Source organism: Schistocerca piceifrons, chromosome 6 (assembly GCF_021461385.2).
Source record: "Schistocerca piceifrons isolate TAMUIC-IGC-003096 chromosome 6, iqSchPice1.1, whole genome shotgun sequence".
NCBI classification, from domain to species: domain Eukaryota; kingdom Metazoa; phylum Arthropoda; class Insecta; order Orthoptera; family Acrididae; genus Schistocerca; species Schistocerca piceifrons.
Genome location: NC_060143.1, coordinates 123,900,865 through 123,919,441, shown reverse-complemented (window position 1 = coordinate 123,919,441; position 18,577 = coordinate 123,900,865). Strand labels below are relative to the sequence as shown.

Below are 18,577 nucleotides of genomic sequence, written 5' to 3'. Positions count from 1 at the left end.
ATATTTTTTTTCATTATTAAAAATTCCCCAGTATAATATAAATTGAAATGATTCTATAGGCAATGTCAATGGCTTGTTTATTCACACACGTTACATCTAATAGCACATCCTTGGCAGCTCCAATGTTGCTAACACTCCCCTTGTCATTTCTTGGATACACGGTACCAAGCTGTCTTAAGTAAAACAGGAAAAAGTGGGTCCACCTCCATATTCTGTGATGAGCCTATCCCACACAAAACCCCAAAAACAAAACGCATCAATGACATTCTTCTCCTGAATCTGTTTGTGAAGATCAGTTCTCAAACATTCATGACTTTTTCTCATATGGTTGTTAATTGACAAGGAATTTTTGCCACTGCTATTCATTCTCTACAGCACAAAACATTCAGTACATGTCTCTGTGTTACCTTGCACACTCAAGTCCATCTCAGGCTTGGCCGTCTTTCTCTGTTAATTCCTCTGAGCCCTGTCACACAGCAGACAGAGTCAGTGGCACCTAATTCTTATCAGTATCTCAAGTCCTCTGAGGCCTCTGTTCTGCCTATGCCTCTACCTGCCACATTACACCTTATTTCCGCAGTATCACATACGTTCGCCCTCACCGCCTTGGCAGCACCTAATAAATACTTCAGACTTTGGACTGCAATGTGGGGATGTATGGGTTTCTTTACTCCTGCAGCAAGTTTGGAACTGGTGGAGAACAGTAAATTGAGTGTGTGTAGTTCCTTAATCTACTAAGCAGAGATATGCAACTGTTTACTCTGCCGCTCTATGTTTTCAGCAGTGGGAAACAGCTGTGCTCAGCCTCTACTCAGTTACTTTTTGCCCCGGTCCGTCCCTTTTTTCTTACCCAATTGGCACACCATTGACGCTATCCTATTTTTTGTCTTCTTCTACCTTGAGCAGGACCAGATCTATAATCTTTGCCACCTTTACATATCGCACATCTCTTCACTCCGTGTTCTCCCAGTACTAGTTTCCACAACTTTGCTGTTAGAAGTAAGCTCCGTTGTTCTCACTCGACACTTGACTGACATGTCTGATATATTTCCAATAAATGATCACTTTCAGTTCCATGTAAACACAGCCCGTACCATTATGGAGCCAGCATCAGTTTGCACAGGCACTATTGTGCTGATAGCAACACACTGGTCATCTGAAGCCATTGATGTCCCTCACTGATTTCTGCAGTTAATTCGCCTGTGACCATTGGCAACTCTATGCAAATGCCGCTGCTCTCGCTCGTTAAGTGGAGGTCGTCAGCCACTGCGTTGTCTGTGGTGAGAGATAATGCCTGAAATTTGGTATTCTCTACACACTCTAGACACTGTCAATCTCTGAATACTGGATTCCCTAACAATTTCCGAAATGGAATGTCCCATGTGTCTAGCTCGAAGTACTAATCCACAATCAAATTCTGTTAATCACTGTCATCCAGCCATAATCATGTCAGAAACCTTTTCACATGAATCTCCCGAGTACAAATGACAGTTCCGCCAATGCGGTGCCCTTCTACACCTTGTGTACACGATACTACCACCCTCTGTATATCTCATATCGCTACCCAATGACTTTTGTCACCTCAGTATATGGGCCATTCCTGAAACTTATACTAAGCTGTGTATCTTAGTGCTGCAAGTTCAGATATCAGTCCGTTTTGTAAAGTCCCTGTTCGAACAAATTAACATTTTCCTTCTACTTGTTAGCCGACTGAATTCGTATTACATGATCATTCAGCAGTTCGTACCCTGTGGCCACTCTTCAGCTTAGTCCTCACAAATCTTGCCCTCAAATTACGGGAAAATTAACTCAGTGAAATGGAGACAACAATATCCCTCCACAGTTTGTAATCCCTGTATTCCGTCCCCCATATCCAACAGCCCCTACAAACACCTGGCTTCAGCTCTAAGCCAAGCATGGGAACTTAAATGCGCAATGTTTTTGATTTCCAGAAAAACTACCGTAAGACAAGCCAGTAGTCACGTCCTTTAGAACCGTTCACAAAAGCGTCCTTCCCTTTTTATTGTGCTAATCCATCACACAACCAGTTCTGTTTCCCTTAGTGGCACATATTTTTCTCCTGCACTATGCAGGGTGGGCCAGAGAAATTTTCCACCCAGACTAGATTGAGTGGCACTGACTGCTGCATTACATGTCAAAAGCGTAACCTGTCACAACACCCTACCTTTACATCTGGTATGCTGAGTTGACATCCCATAAGCACTGGAGAGCTTGGATGCGCATTTCTCCTATTACTGGAGTTGACTCCACATTGACGGAGCATCCGATGTGCTGTTGAAAGAACAGATACAGCATCTCATGTTACAAGAGTCATCTCCACACTTATAACTTAGCTCCATGTGAAGACAGCTTGTGTTGTGTCTTTCGTTGCTGCACGACTGGCAGACCTGGGATGTTTCCAAATTCTAGTAATACTACCAGATTACTGCTACAAACGTAATTGTTGCAAGAGGTTGAAAAGCCTGTCCCTGTTCTACTAACTCTGGCCATCCAATGTAGACCTGTTCTACTGCTGAGGGTGCCATCCCTGACTGACAGAATGTGACTGCATGACTATGCTTTGAGATCAAGAAATTCCCGGCATCACGACAGCTGCTATCTCTACTGAGTTACTACACATTATCACGATGTGCCGCGAGTTTGGCGTCTTGTCTTTCCTGATAACAGCTGCTTTGGGAACACAGCCTTTCCATGTTCAGTCTGCCTCTTCAGCCATACTATTTCAACATCTATCAAAATTCCTGCATGCACAACTTTACATGCAGGTTATGGCAAAGATCAACCAGATACTTTTCCAAGAAAAAGAACGTCACCTGCCAAATATAGCCATACAACTGTTGGACTGTGCACCTAATCTGGAACATTCTGGTCAGATATACATCCTCTGTCCCCTACAGGATATCGCACAAATAATTAAAAACATCAGGGGGCAATTACGCAGGGACACTGACCATGTTCCATAAAGCAGGGCAAAGCCAGCTTGGTTTAATGTCAGCAGAGTCATGTTAAAAAAATTGTTTGGGACACACAGTTATCACAATGCCAAACACTGGAATACTGCTACTCACTGTTAACATCACTCGCTTAGAATGCAAAAGCACCTTCGCTCAGGAGAAAGTGCAATCAACTCACTCAGAAGGTAACTTGCTCACCAATATCCAGAAACTTAAGATAGTAGTTACCAAACTGGTGTGACAAGAAAACTTTGTAAAGACCAATAAACTTGACTTGTTGCTAGTTCAGGGACAACTTACAAATTCACCACGTCGTTGACCTTGGTCCAGGCTATGCAAATTATGTTCTACAACACACACAAAATCCAATTACGGGTAAATAACTTCATCACTAGCATTCAGTTAGGGTTACATCATAAACTCTGCCCTAATTTAACCCCTGTTGAAGTATTTTTCCACTTGTTAGCTAATATTAACGTCCAGCTTACAGCCCGGCTACAAATGCTCTATCCCACTACAGAATCATTCTTACCCCATTATTACGTTGCTGTTAAGGTGCAACTAGCCCATCGTAATAATAACCTTACAGCAAAAATACATCTGCCTATATCCTCTTTTAAATGAGAGTTAAAGAGTTCATCGCAGTTTGCAACAGCTGGCAGTATGTCATCCCTGAGTTGCTGTCCACGATCACTGTTTGCTATGACGCTACACTTATCATTGAATCATAACACACCACACTGACTGACAGTGGGTTACTATTCAGTAGCTCATGGTGTGATGTAATCACATCCACTAACAAACTTTCTGCCCAGCTACAGAACACACTTACTACATGTCAGGACCCATTTTTGTTATATTTTCCAGGTTTACTGTTCGAGATAAGTCACCATGAGATCTTGTCAGCGCTGTCAAACATTACCAGCACCCACTTGCTATTATCAATAGTTCAGCTAACAGATAGGAGAATGGACAGATCAGTTTAGACAGCGCTGTATCGGATACTGCTGACTCCCACCAGCAAAAGACAATGCTCACTGTCACGCTCCCACTTACTGTCTCTTCACTTTTAGCCATATTTCCATTTTAAGTAACTGTAGAATTTCCACACAATAAATGTTTTTGCAGTTCTCTACATGTGGCTGTCCCTGAACCTCACCCCGCTGTTACCTATCATGAAGAGAGTTTGCTTTAATAAAGAATCTGCAACTTTAAACTTTGATCTAGTATGTATAAAGTTTTCACATTACCTATTAACTTCATTTTTACTCTGTTACCGTATGTCGTGCTAACCTTCTATTTTATTATAATAAGAGAGATCCTTCCTATGGACTCAGGCATCCAAGTTCTCAATAAATCCTAGCATGAATTTAAGCTCATAGTTGTTAATGATCAAGTTTTAATATGTGTGACAGTCATAACTGCTTTCACTATTCTGATACATGAGCAACATGACCATTTCAAAAGAATGTTATGTACAACACATACCAAATCATGCTTAATTTGTGTTGTATCACTGTCATGTTCATATGGTGTTTTCTTGGTAGCTTCAATTAGTCACTAAAACTTTGAGAAGTAACAACCTTTATCAGCAATTTTTAAACTCTCTCTGGGACACTTGTAACCTCAATTGTCTTGCATTTTTATGTTTTACAATTAATTGTCCCTCTTCTACTGCCTCATTATATTTTAGTTAAGCCTTGTGAAAGATCAGTTTTGAATTTGATTCCGATTTGTTTCTCAGTGAATCTCACCAAGCTTTGTAACATCTCTTCAACCATGACCCTGGGTTTTACTTGCTATTTTGGGATAATCTGTGATTAGATTCGCATTACAAGATCAACCTATGAACTTGTTTGTGGAATGGTGTGTTAGCTTGTAATGCATTCATTTAGGATAATAGGATGAAATGTAATTGACTTTTTCAAAGCTTTTTAGGGAGGTTGCACCCATCAGTTTTTCAACAAAAAGGAAATCACTCTCCTTTTCCATGCCTATAGAATTTTGTAAAACCTCCACTTAGTACCCACAGTCATACTATCATAACAATCCTCCAAGGCCCCCACTAATGTTATTCATACGAGTGTTGTGCCAGCGTCTTAGCTCTGCAGTCCTTAAAAAGGCCAGTCGCAAAAACAAAATATCCGCTTCTGTGAATTTTTTGTAAGCTAATCTGGCAATTTTGGCCAACTAGGCCCATGTTACCCTTACCTATTCAGTCCCAAACATGGGTCATCCGGCCACTATATGTGGTTTATGGAATGGGGCAGCATGTGCAGATCACCTAGCCAGTAAGGGGGATATCGTGAATTTTTACTGCTAAATTTTCATTCACCTAAATTTTCGTTTGTAGTATTCAAGCAACAACTATTGTGGCTTACATGCTGAATACAATCCTCTCCTCAGCAGAAGCTGTTTGTTCTCATAAAATACATCATGTGATAGCTGCAGAACTCAGCCAGCATGTCGGACCATGCAAGGATGCTCTCTCTGGTTCTGGCCTCCAGCAAAGCAAGACTTGCAATCTCTCCTCTCTCTGTCTCCTGACTGCTCTCAGACAATGTTCCTCTGCAAAACGACATCTTACTATGACCGCCTCGACTGGTTAATGGTCCGTCTTTCTATCGTGAGTGCACCCAACTGTATTCTGTACTGTCAGAATATAGGAGAATGATTTTAAACCTGTATTTCACTTCTAAAAGTGCTTCCTTTGGCTACCTACATCTCTGGACATCCCGTGGCAAACTTCCAACACTTGCACAATCACATCTATCTCCTGCCGTACGTCTCAAAGTAACTTGCTTACCTTAGTTTTACTCCTAAATATACCAGGAGAAGATGGAGGAAAAGAATGACTAGATGACAGAAAATCAGCCAAAGACAAAAAAGACAAGAGAAAAGAAAAAGTGTCGATTTGACAGCAAGTGCTTAATACAGAATTTAGATCACACACTTTATTTTAAAATTACCACCAAGAATTTCACTACCCTTTCATTACTACTTTTATATTAATATCTAAAGCTATTTTAAAATACCCAGTAACCACGTTAGGGCTCAAAACTTAATTTAAGGAAATAATCTGTAACCTCTTAATGCCTGAATAAATTTATAGAAAAAAAAAATAGAATCAAGAATTGTGGCACTTAAGAGGTACCCAAAACGCTCGAGAGAGTGTAGCACTGATCATAAGCATTGGTATCTATAAGTGCAGTCAGCACTTGCCAGCACTGGACTCAAAAACTGTTATCTTTCAATTATTAACACAGCAGTGGTATGATATGAATTCGCAACATTCGGCATTAGGGAATTAAAATATGAAATTTTAGTTAACACGCTTCTTGACTTTTAAACAGCAGGGAATGCACAGTAAGGAAAAACTGACAAAAGACAGATAACTACCTTACGATAGCTGGCACTGGATTTTGCACTGGGGCAATCGGGGTCTCCATAGCTGCTGCAATAGGTGCCACCATCGATGTGTCCATCAAAGGTGGACCAGGCATGGGCATAAAAGGAGGCGGCATAAAGCTCGGTGGAGCAGGAGGCGGTGGCGGCAGCACAGGTGGGCCACTCGCAGGGGCCATCGCAGGGCGCATCACCGCTGTAAAGCGACAAGACACAAACTGCCTACAACGTTTCAGCATTCTACGAGAAAACATTATAGTACAAAATACACATAGTAAAGTCACACCTTTACGCACACACGGGCGCACACGCACGCGTGCACACTCACACACACGTGCACCTGTATGAAGTAAAAATTACAGTCAGGTGCTTCCCACAGCCATTATTAAGTGTTAGGTGGAGATATCCCACAGCAAACATGACTGCTGATGTTGTTTCACTGGTACTGAAGGCTCAAAGAACAGCCAGGTGCAATACTCATCTTTATCCACACTCCCAGCACATCAAATTACAATATCATCACAGGTGTGTCCTACCATACCAGAAGCGGGGCCCACCAGTGAAAGCAGTCATGTTGGTACCATCTTTGCTGTAACTTCAAAGACTTTCATGTGAGTGCAGCCACCAACCAGCAGATGAACGGCCACCTGCAGACTGTGGCCAAGAACAAATTATCAGCAAGTGGCAAAACATGCTGTTCAACACAAAGTGCTAATTTCAATGGTTCCTTCACAATCTGTGCCAAACTGAAAACTAATGAAGCACTATGACGTGATTCTGTGAGTAGGAGAAATTATACAGGAATTGTGTAATAAAAAACATGACCATATTTTTAAACTGACATGTAAACTGTAGAACTTCCAAAATATTTTAAAAAGTGTCTAATAATACCAATATCGAGGAAACTTTGAACTCTAAAATGTGAAGTACATTGCACATTAAGTTTATCATCACTCATATCGACTCACTGGTCCCCTCAGGTGAAAGTCAATGTCCATACCATCAACAGTACGGTCATCATTGGATCCATTGGACAGAACCAAGGTCGCATAGGCCAACGGCTTTGGAGTGGATTTCTTTGTCCTGCTGGTCTTTGTACCCTGCCCGGATTTAAGGGACGGTGGAAAGGCCAACGTAACAGAAACATTCTGCTGGCTGCCTTCCCGTGTCTGTCACGAGTGTTTGCTGTCATCGCTGATATTACGTTTGGCAACTATAACTTTTTCAGTGATACAGAGGTTGGGCTGCAGGGCTAGTGGTGCAGGCTGGTAGCTGCTTTTTACAGGTGCAGACAGATGTGCCTTGCTCTATCGTCTTTGAGTTCTAACACTGACCTTCTGGACAGGCTGCTTCAACACTGAGGAAAGAGACTTCACAAAACTTGGTGGCTGAATGGTCTTAAAATTCCTTCTTTGCATCAGACTGAATCTTCTTTTCTTTGGCGATGAAAGGACAGTCCCTTCTCCAAATCAGATGGGCCATTAACACACGTGGATGGAGCGGTGAATTGAAAATTTGGTTCTTGTGCTGTGGCACTGTATCTTCCACATGTAGCCTGATCATTACAACCTATATGGGTGAGACCAAAGCTTTGACCCCTGAAGCAATGAATTGTATTCGGGACATAATGTCTAACCTTAATTCGGAGAAAGCCTCCTGCAATACACTCACACAAGTTCAGCAGACAGAATGTCAGGATAAAAGATGCCGATTTTTGAAGCTCACCATCAATTCTTTTCAAAACATTCTGGACTTCAGTCACCCACGCATTTTTCCATTCCTGTTACAGGTCATTTGTATCAATATCCATAATGACCTAGCATGTTACAACTCCTTTAACTCTATTTAACCCACTGTGCAGCTCACTTTTGATGGGATATCTCCAAGTAGCTTGGCATTCAACAGCTTGTTTACTTGCGAAGCCTTCATAGTCACGAGCAGGAGAGTACCACTGTGCAATCTCTTGATAGATTTAAAGTAGCCCTGCAAGTCCCTCCAGATCTTTAAGGGTACAGAAGGGTGACAGTTTTTCAAAAGAACCATTCATACATTTCATCACAAGACATTCTCTACCACACGATGTGGTCCGTTACTGTTAATACTTCCATTGACATTCGGAGATGGCCCATGAGGACGAGCCACATGTGGCCTCTTAGGAGTTTGATTGTTAATAATGCCCGATGGACCACCGAAACCACTAGAAGCAGGAACATTAGATCCAGGTCTCATGAAATTCCCATGAGCAGCTAGGGAAGGAAGTCCACCCAGACAGAGCCCCACTTGCCAAGGTGAGCCATATACAACTGAGTTGTGGGAGGTTGCCTGCTAAGACTGTTCCTCCTCAACAGCTACACATCTCATTAGCAAGCAGCATACCTTGAGATTGAGGTTATTTACACAGGTTTTTATGATCCACACGATCCAGTTGGTTAAGCCAAGATCCGCAGTCCCTGTGACACAGAATGTCCCACCACCATGCCACACACTGGTCGCTGAAGTGTGCCCGGGGCTTACAGTGAAAGAGGACTGACGGCACTTACCGGTCTCTAGCTCAGGAGCAAAAGTGCATATGCATCAAACAAATGCTGAACCCCGAGAACTATTCACATGAAATCAGTGAGTTTTCCAGTTCCCTAGAGGGACACTTGCAACTATTAGGAGCTTTCCTTTTGTGCATTCAAAAGGAAAATCTCAGCCTGAAATTGGAGAAATGCAAGTTTACTGAACCGCAAATTAATTATTTGGGCCACATAATTTCAGCTGAAGGTGTTCAACACAACCCACAGTTAACAATGCAGCAAAAAACTTTTCTTCACCTTGTAATATGAAAGAATTACCATCCTTTCTGGGCTTGACAAATCATCATCATCATCGCTTTGTACCAAAACATGCCACTACTGCCAAACCTATCACCAAATTGCTAAAGAAGGAAGTAGCATTTACAGAGCCCCAAGTGTGAAATGGCCATGTTAAAAATGAAAGAAATTCTAAGCCAGTCACGCATTTTGGCGTACCCTGATTCTGAGAAACAGTTTATACTCTCCTATGATGAAAGTGATTTTGCAGTTCAGTGTGTCCACTGTCAAGTTCATGGGGAATTTGAATGCTCTATTGGGTATGCATCTAAACAGTTAAATCTAGCTGATTTTAACTATAGCACAGCAGTGAAAAAGCAGTGAGCTCTAGTGTATGGAGTACACTATTTCAAATGTTACTTATACAGGAGAAAATTTATGGTTGTGAATGACGATGCTGCTTTATGGTTTGATTGGAGAAGGGACCAAACTGTGCAGTCATCAGACCCTCCGACCTTGGAATAACTCGAAGAGGGAACTACAATGGCCATAAAATTACAAACGATTGACAGAGAAGGAAGAAAGAAGGTGGAAGAAGAGAGGAGGGAAAGAAAGTAACTAATGACAGGGGCATGGAGGAAGAAGCACAGGTAGACAAGATAGACACTCAAGATAAAACAGACCCCATAAGGAAAGGAGTGGGAAGGCAGAGGAAAAGTCGGTCGCAGGGTGGCTAAGATGGGACAGTCCAGTAAGAGGTGAACCACAGTCAACACTGATCCACAACAACAGAGAGGGGAGTCCTCACGAAGAAGGTGATAACCGTGAGTCAGCCAAGCACGGCCAATGTGGAGCCAGCAAAGGATGACAGAGGCTTTACGAGAGGCCCATAAGGAGGACTGCCACATAGTTGCAGACTCCTTTATCGCCCTGACCTTGTTCAGCGAAGAAAGAGTGTGCCATTCTGCATTCCAAAGTCCCAAAATCTGGCAACGTTATGCCGAGCGAAGGTCTATTTCCGGAATGCCAATAGCAAGAGATGGCCTGTTAGTAGCCAATTTAGTCAGTCGATTGGCAAGTTCATTGCCAGGGATCGCCTGGGGTCCAAATGAAAACCACTGAGCATCCAAGATGATCAAGGAGAGAAAGGGAGTCCTGGATAGCTAGGACCAACGGGTGGCAAGGGAAGCACTGGCCAATAGCTTGCAAACTGCTCATGGAGTCACTACAGATAGTGAAGAACAGTCCTAAGCAGAAGCAGACATGGTCCAGTGCTCGCAAGATGGCTACCAACTCTGCAGTAAAAACACTAGAGCCATCTGGCACGGAAGTTCCGTGTGTTTCGCTTAGGTGTAAGCATAACCAATGTGACCAGCAACCATGGAGCCATCAGTATAAATTACTTCTGAACCGTGGAATGAACTGAGGAGACAGTAGAATTGGTGGTAAAGGGCCTCCGGAGGGACAGAATCCTTTGAATGGTGGAGTGACCAAGAGAGAGCCATGGCCAAGGGACACCCCATGGAGGGGTACATGCATGAGCGGAGAAAAGAGGCAGTAAAGGGAAGTGCTGGAGATCAGAAAAGAGCAACTGAATACGTGCGGCCATGGTAAGCCCACATCGTGGCCGCCACCACCAGAGGTTGATTTCCTTGTCTGGATAAAGGGGACCAGAATTAGGGTGCTTTGGGATGCAGCGAATGCGGAGCACGCAAGATATCAGCTGTTGCTGGTACAAAACTCACAGCGGTGGAATCCCCGCCTCTGCGAGAAGGCTAATCACGGGGCTAGTCCAGAAGCCACCAGTCGCAAGTCGTACCCCACAATGGTGGATGGGGTCTAGTGGCTGCAATGTCGAAGGTGACACAGAACCATAGACAGGACACCCATAGTCTAAACGAGACTGGACTAGCATTTTGTACTATTTTAGTAGAATAGAGCAGTCTGCACCCCAGGTGGTATTGCACAGACATCTAAGTACATTGAGATGTAACCAGCACGTCCTCTTCAGCTGGCGAAGATGGGGGAGCCATGTCAACCGGGCATTGAAGACCAGATCCAAGAAGCGATGGGTGTCCACCATTTCGAGGGATTGGCCATCGAGGAACAGGTCCGAATGGGGATGGACTGTACAGCGATGGCAGAAACACATGACACACAACTTGGCCACTGAAAACTGAAAGCCATGGGAGAGCGCCCAAGATTACGCCCAGTAGACTGCCCCCTGTAGACGGCGTTCTGCAGCGCCCATGACGGAGGAAGTGACGTAGATACAAAAATCATCAGCATACAAAGAAGGGGACACTGTTGGCCCAGGAGCTGACACCAGTCCATTAATGGCTACGAGAAAGAGAGGGACACTCAGCACGGAACCCTGTGGAACCCCATTTTCTTGCCGATGGAAAGTGCTGTAGGAGGAACCAACTTGGACCCGGAAAGAGCGACATGAAAGAATGTTGTGGATAAAAATGGGCAGAGTGCCACGAAGGCCCCATTCGTGAAGGGTGGTGAGGATATGGTGGCGCCAGGTGGTGTCGTTGGCTTTATGCAGGTCAAAGAAGACTGCAATGGGGTGTCGCCGATGGGCAAAAGCCGACCAGATAGCAGACTCCAGGTGGACCAAGTTATACACCGTAGAGCAGCCACAGCAAAAACCACCTCGAGTCGGTGACAAAAGGTCACGCGATTCAAAGATCCAAAACAGCCGCCGACTCACCAGGCCATTCAAGGAGCTTGAGAGAGTTTTGGTAAGGCTAAATGGACGGTAACTATCCAACTGAAGAGGTGGATTCCCAGGTTTCAACACTGGAATAACAATGCTTTCCTGCCACTGGGGAGGGGTCAGTATATGATGGTGGCCAGCCACCGATAAGTGTTGGAGCATTACGTATCCGATCCGGTCCAGGAACCACGTCGGGACAAAGGGCAAGGGCGCTGGCGAATTCCCACTCGCTAAATAGGGCATTATAAGGCTCCAAGCAGCGAGAAACGGAAGACAAAGACAATCGTTCCGAGTGCTCTTTCATCAGAAGGAGGTGTTCCTCCTTCTGGGTGGATACTGAGTCGATGGAGAGGCTTGGGCAAAGTGTTGAGCGAAATGCTCTGCGACAAAGTCCAGATGGGTGAAGACAACACCATGCAGAGAAATTTCTGCAAGGCCACTGGGAGGACGATGGCAAAAAATTCGCCTGAGTTTCACCCAGACTTGTGAAAAGGGGGTGTGCGGTCCCTATGGCAGCCACATATCGTTCGCAGCAAATCTGTTTCTGAAATTTGATTAGGTAACAGGCCCGGGTGCAGAATCGTTTAAAGACCAGAAGGAGAGCAGTAGAAGGGTGCTGCTTGAAGTGTTGAAGAGCACTGCGGCAGTCTTTTATGGCCGCAGAAATTTCCGGAGTCCACCAAGGGACCATGTTCCGACGGGGGGAACCCGAGGAAGAAGGGATGGCTGAAACAGCTGCGGAAAGAATGGTGGCACTCAAAGTCTGTAGACTCATCAATGCTGCCATGTGGTAGTACAGGGAGGATGGTAGCAGAGGAGAAGGCACCCCAGTCAGGTTTAGAAAAGGCCCACCTGGGAGTGTAACGGAGCAAGATACACTGAAGGAAGGTCAAAAAAATTGGGTAATGATCACTATCATGTAAGATATCGTGGACACCCCACTGAATGGAGGGAAGAAGGCCGGGACTGCAGATGGAGGGGTCAATGACAGAGAAAGTGACGTGTGCTACACTAAAGTGTGTGGGAGTGCCAGTGTTTAGTAGATAGAGGTCAAGCCCTGCCAGAACAGCTTAAACTGTCCTGCCCAGAGCAGTAGTCGCATGACTACCCCAAAGAGGGTTGTGGGCATTGAAGCCCCCAGAAGCAGGAAGGAGCTGGTAAAGAAGGGTGGTTAGGGCAAGGGATGTGGGCAGCCTGTCAGGTGGGAGGTAAAGATTAAAGATTGTGATTGGAGTGGCCACAGCATTGAACAGATGGCCATTTTTAAGACTGGCTTGAATTTTAAATAAAACACTGGACGCTTTTATATTAATTTCGGCTATAAGACGCACCTGAATTTTGTAGGAAATTTTTCGAAGAAAAAAAGTGTGTCTTATAGTCCATAAAACACCATAAAACTACAGAATAAAGACAAGAGACATTTTACGGTATGTATATCAATAATTAATTTGATTCTAAATGCAAACAACTGAAAATGAAATAAAGTCAGAAGGACTGAGAATATCCTGTTAAATATCATTCAAAATAAACAGTAAAAATGCCACTGACTGTACTCAGTATAATGGAGAATTACGGAATAAACTGTAGATATTAGTTATTGACTACTGATGCCATTTTTAGCATCTAGCTTATGAAGTTATCATGGATTGCCATGAAAAGAATGAGATCTTGCACATGAGCGCCGCAAGGAATCCGTTAAATTTCGGATACATGACAAACGTAAAGACTGTCATATCAACTACTAGGCACGGGGTGGAGCTGGTCACACTTTCAACAGCTTCGGTGTAGGTAAGTCGATCTAAGGTCTTGCATTCTTGAATCTATCATTCTTTCACATACACCGGGCACACTGGCAAGTATGGAGGATGCTGCGCATTACAATTTATGCACACTGGCGGGGGAGCACAGGCACCCTCATGGAGTGGAGTCACCGCAGAGGGGGTCGTTGGTGCAGCAGGAAGACGTGTCCAAACTGTTATCATTTAAAGCATCTCATCGGTGGTGGAATGTAAGGTTTTACATCACACCGATACACCATCACCTTGACCTTCTCTGGGATGGTATCCCCCTTGAAGGCCAGGATAAAGACACCTGTATTGGTGCAATTGTTTTTAGGGCCTCACTGTACATGGCGGATAAATCGAACTCCTCACTGCTCAATGTTTGCATGGAGCCCCTCGTCAGTTTGGAGAAGAAGATCCTGGTGGAAAATGATACCCTGTACCGAGTTCAAAGATTGGTAGGGTGCAACGGAGACTGGGATGTTACTGAGATTGTCACAAACACACAGGGCTTCAGATTGGGCAGCAGAAGATGTCTTTATGAGCAAAGAACCAGGCCACATTACTCATGGATTCCACTTCACCATACTTGTCTTCAATTGTCTCCATGAAAAACAAAGGTTTGGTCATGGCAAAACTTTCGCCATCCATCCTGGTACAAACCAGATTCCGAGGGAAAGGTTTCAAACAAAGCCAGCAAGCTTGACCCTCTTCCCAGGGTGTGGCCAGGCAAGGGAAGGCCGGAGCATCAGAAGAAGGAGTGTCATGTCTTCTATCACTTAGAAATGGCCACAGAATGGCCAGGAAGATGAAGCTTTTGGCACTTCATGTGCAAGGGGTCCGCCCTAGTACCACCCACTCCGACCAGGGGCTTGCCCCGTGGGCGCCACCTAGCCATAGCAAGGGCCGTCTGGCACGGCGGCCATTGCAGGGAGTTCTGATGGCCCAAAGTGATGAGCATCAACTACTTGGCATAAACGAAGCATTAAAAGCTCAGATACTAACAGTGTGATCCCTGTGTTGTCAGGGAGCTCAGCCAAGTGGGACTTAACAGCCCCACCACATGGACTGACTACCACACTGGTGACCTAGCAGGAAGGGGCCAGGGTGCAACGGGAAAAGGGAGCGGAGGGGGAGAGGTGCCTGCACCATTGAAACCCAAATGGCTCACACTGAACAGAAAATGTTGGAAATGGAGGTCAAACCCCAATGGGACCAAAAGCACCAAAAATGAGATGGAAACAGCAAAATAAACAATAGCATACCTAAACAAAGTCGGGAGGATAGCCAGGTCGATATAAAGAAGTCCACCAAGAGGGTAAGGAGAGGGCAGGGATAAAGGAGCAAGGACAGGGAAGGAGGGGAATAGGGACGGTAATGCAGCCTGGAAAAACGAAGGAGACTGCAATAGCTTGGGGCCCCGTGCACGCCACACATGTATCCACAAAAGGGACTGTGGGTCCCCTGGGGGGGGGGGGGGGGGCCCTCATGCTGCTTTAATGACATTATAAGCCTCAAGGCTCCTAGTAGTAAATTGACTAGGTATATCTTAAAGTTAAGCAAATATGATCACTCAGTAAAGCACAAACGTAAAGCACAAACCAGGAAAGCTCCATCAAAATGCTGCCACCTCAAGTCGGATGGTATGGAATATATAGGCCAACAAAGCCCTGATTGCTGAATTAGAGAAAGAACAGCAAGAGGACAAAAAATGCAAGCAATTTGCAGCATCACCAGACTTTACGGTAGTTAGTAACATCCATTACTGTAAAACATCCCTAGGCAATCAACTGGTTATTCTGAAATCCCTTGGATAAAGAATTTTGCAGCCATCACGTGACAGTATACAACCAGGTCACAGTAGGAAAAGGCAACCAATGTGCAAATGCCTCAAAGTGCTGGTGGCCTACATTTAAGCAGGATGTTAAAAGTTATGTATGGTGTTGCTTTAATAAGTGTGCAAAGGGCACAATATGTAAAACCAAAAATTCCTCTACAAACCCTTCCAGAATCCATGAAACCTTGTCAATTGGTTGCCCTTGACATAGACCATTCTCAATTTCACCTCAAAATAACACGTATATTTTATCAATTATTGATCACATTCTCCATGGTTTATCTGGCAGATATGAATGCAGAAACAGTTGCCAAAGCTTGTGGGATGTTCTCATTTAGCCGTTTGAAAGCACTGAAGCCATCTGAACAGATCAAAGAGGTGATTTCTTACCATCTCTATTCATGTAGGTTTCCTTGTATTGATAATTAGAAGTGGTGAACGACCACATTCCATACTAGAAGTGAAGACCATGTAGAGTGTATATCAATAAGTCCATTCTCATAATGCTGTTAAATTTTGTGATTCAGAGCCATACAGAATGGGACAGAATGCTGCATTCCATTGTGTCCTCATATAACGTGAGAGCACAAATCCATTCATTGCACTCCATTTCAAGTGATATACAGATGTATGGTGTTGCTGGTCCCCATAGGTGGCATATTGCAGCAGCACTTGTTCCAGCTTGTGAGTACGCTAGTGGACATTGACAATACAACATATAAGCAGACAAGCATGGGCAACAGCAGACAGTTTGGTTTCTCTGGAGAGAAGGAGTGACTGCTTCAGATGCCCACATCAGGTTAGTAGCTGTATGTGGGGAACCAGTACCAAGTCACAACTATATGTTTTGTAGGGTATCAGAGTTCATAGATTGCAGGGACTGTGCTGAAAAATTCAAAAGCACTGGATGTCCAAACAAAGCCCAGCATGTCAATAACTTGATAATGAGGCAAAGGAAAATCATATTTGATGAATTAGAGAAGACAATGGGTCTATCACAGGGAACCCTTCACATCATAATCCACGAGGATTTGAAGACGAAGAAGGTGTGCTCAAAATGCAAACCCCATTCCCTCCCCATGGCACAGAATAAGAAGTACGTGGAGAGAAGTGAATAGATGGTGCAACAGTACAGTGCAGATCCAGTGAAGTTCTGGAGCATCTGGTCGCTGTCGATGAGTCGGGGTTCTTCCACATGACTCCAGAAAAGAAATGCCACTCTATGGAGTGGAAGCATACTGGTAGCCATTTTCCCAAGAAGTCACAGGCGGGACTATTCGTGCAGAAATAAATAGTGTCTGTGTTAGGGGATCAGGAAAGGATATTGCTGTGCACTGGCTCCCCTCCAATACAACCCTCAACAGTGATCTGTACTGCAGTTCACTGCACTAACTCTGCTGATGCATTCATTCAATGACGCTGCCAGAGAAATTGGGGCTTTGACACAATGCATGAACTATGGTTTACTATGCTACCACATCATCCATATTAGACAGTTCTGGCTCCTAGCAACTATGCCCCATTTGACATGACGAAAGAGGTCGTATGCGGTAAGAAGTTCACCACCAATGATGAACTTCATTCACTTGTCCACCAACAACACTGGGTACCCATAAAGAATGATTTTCTATGCTTGTAAGCTGCCAGAACAATGGAAAAAGTGCACGGATATTGGTGGGGAAAACCTGTAATATAATTGGTGTTTATTCAGTATATTATTCCTGTGAACACAAAAAAATTGTAGTGCTGGTAATTTTTTAATGGCCCAAGTAAATAAGTTGCCTCCAGATGTTGATGCTACAAGGAGTTTCCAGTACCGCAACACATTTTTTACGAAAGCAGGTTGTTTTTATTCAGGATTCCCATATACCATACTATTCCCCACTCTTTAGGCTACAAACCATAGTTTTTCAACATAATGTCCATTCAATGTGATGGCTTTATGCCACCTTACTAGCACGGCCTGTAAGCCCACACCGTTTCACTCTACTGGTCGACGTTGGAACCGACGTCTCGCTGTATCAATAACTTCCCCATCATCCGTGCATTGCTTCCCATGGAATGCAGCCTTCATTATGCCAAACTGAAGGAAGTCAGAAGATGCGAGATCCAAGCCGTAGGATGGATGAGGAAGAACAGTCCGATGAAGTTTTGTCAGTTCCTTTTGGGTGTGACCTCGTGTCGTCACGGAGGAGTAGAAGTTCACTCACATTTTTGTGGCGACCAACACACCAAAGTCATTTCCTCAGTTTCCTGAGGGTAGCACAACACGTGTCCGACTCGATTGCTGTGCCTTGAGAAAGGATATCAAACAGGGTAACCCCTTTCAGAATCACAGAAGACTGTCATCACGACTTTATCGGCTGAGGGTGCAGCTTTGAACCTTAGTGTGGCACCACTCTGTGGATTGCTGTTTTGTCTCAGTTTGAAGTGACGAACAATGTTTCATCGCCTGTGACAATGTTCAACAAAAAATTGTCACGATCAACCTCGTAACGGACACAAGCAATTCCACACAGACGGTCCTTTAATGGTCTTTATGGTCTTCTTTTAGGCGGTTAGGAACCCAGTGAGCACACACCTTTGAGTACCCCAATTGGTGGACAAGTGTGTCAGCACTACCAACAGAGACGTATAGTTGCACAGCGAGGTGTTTGATTGGGATCCGTCGATCACCTCAAATGAGAGCGTCCAAATTTTCCAACACTGTAGGAGTCACAGCTGTGTGCAGCCAGCCAGCACGTGAGAGACTGGACAGGTTTGCGCGACCTCGTTGTGACTGTGAAAGATACGTCGCCCGACGACTCGACGTGCTTTTGTTCGTAAAATTTCAAATAAAACAATTTATCTGCGTCAGTCATTTTTATTTTCCTCCGCGATGCATTTTCAGAGTTTACGCTTTCACGTTCAGCTGGAAAACGGCAATATCTTGTTACACGTGTACCAGCTTGATGCACCTGTTTTCCACCGTGAGAGTATAAACACTCAAAATACATCAAGGGAGAAAATAAAAGTGACTGACACAGATATATCATTTTATTTGAATTTTTATTCTCAAAACA

General features: G+C 44.2%; 1 protein-coding gene across 1 annotated transcript in view; it reads right to left on the bottom strand.

Annotated features, from left to right (window-relative positions):
* Nucleotides 1-18,577, bottom strand: part of LOC124802640 (RNA-binding protein 42-like) — a 342,201-nt gene that overhangs the window by 250,616 nt on the left and 73,008 nt on the right. The window contains exon 3 of the mRNA XM_047263543.1: nucleotides 6,375-6,576. Coding sequence (XP_047119499.1) covers nucleotides 6,375-6,576 — 202 coding nt within the window. The remainder of the gene's footprint in view (nucleotides 1-6,374; nucleotides 6,577-18,577) is intronic.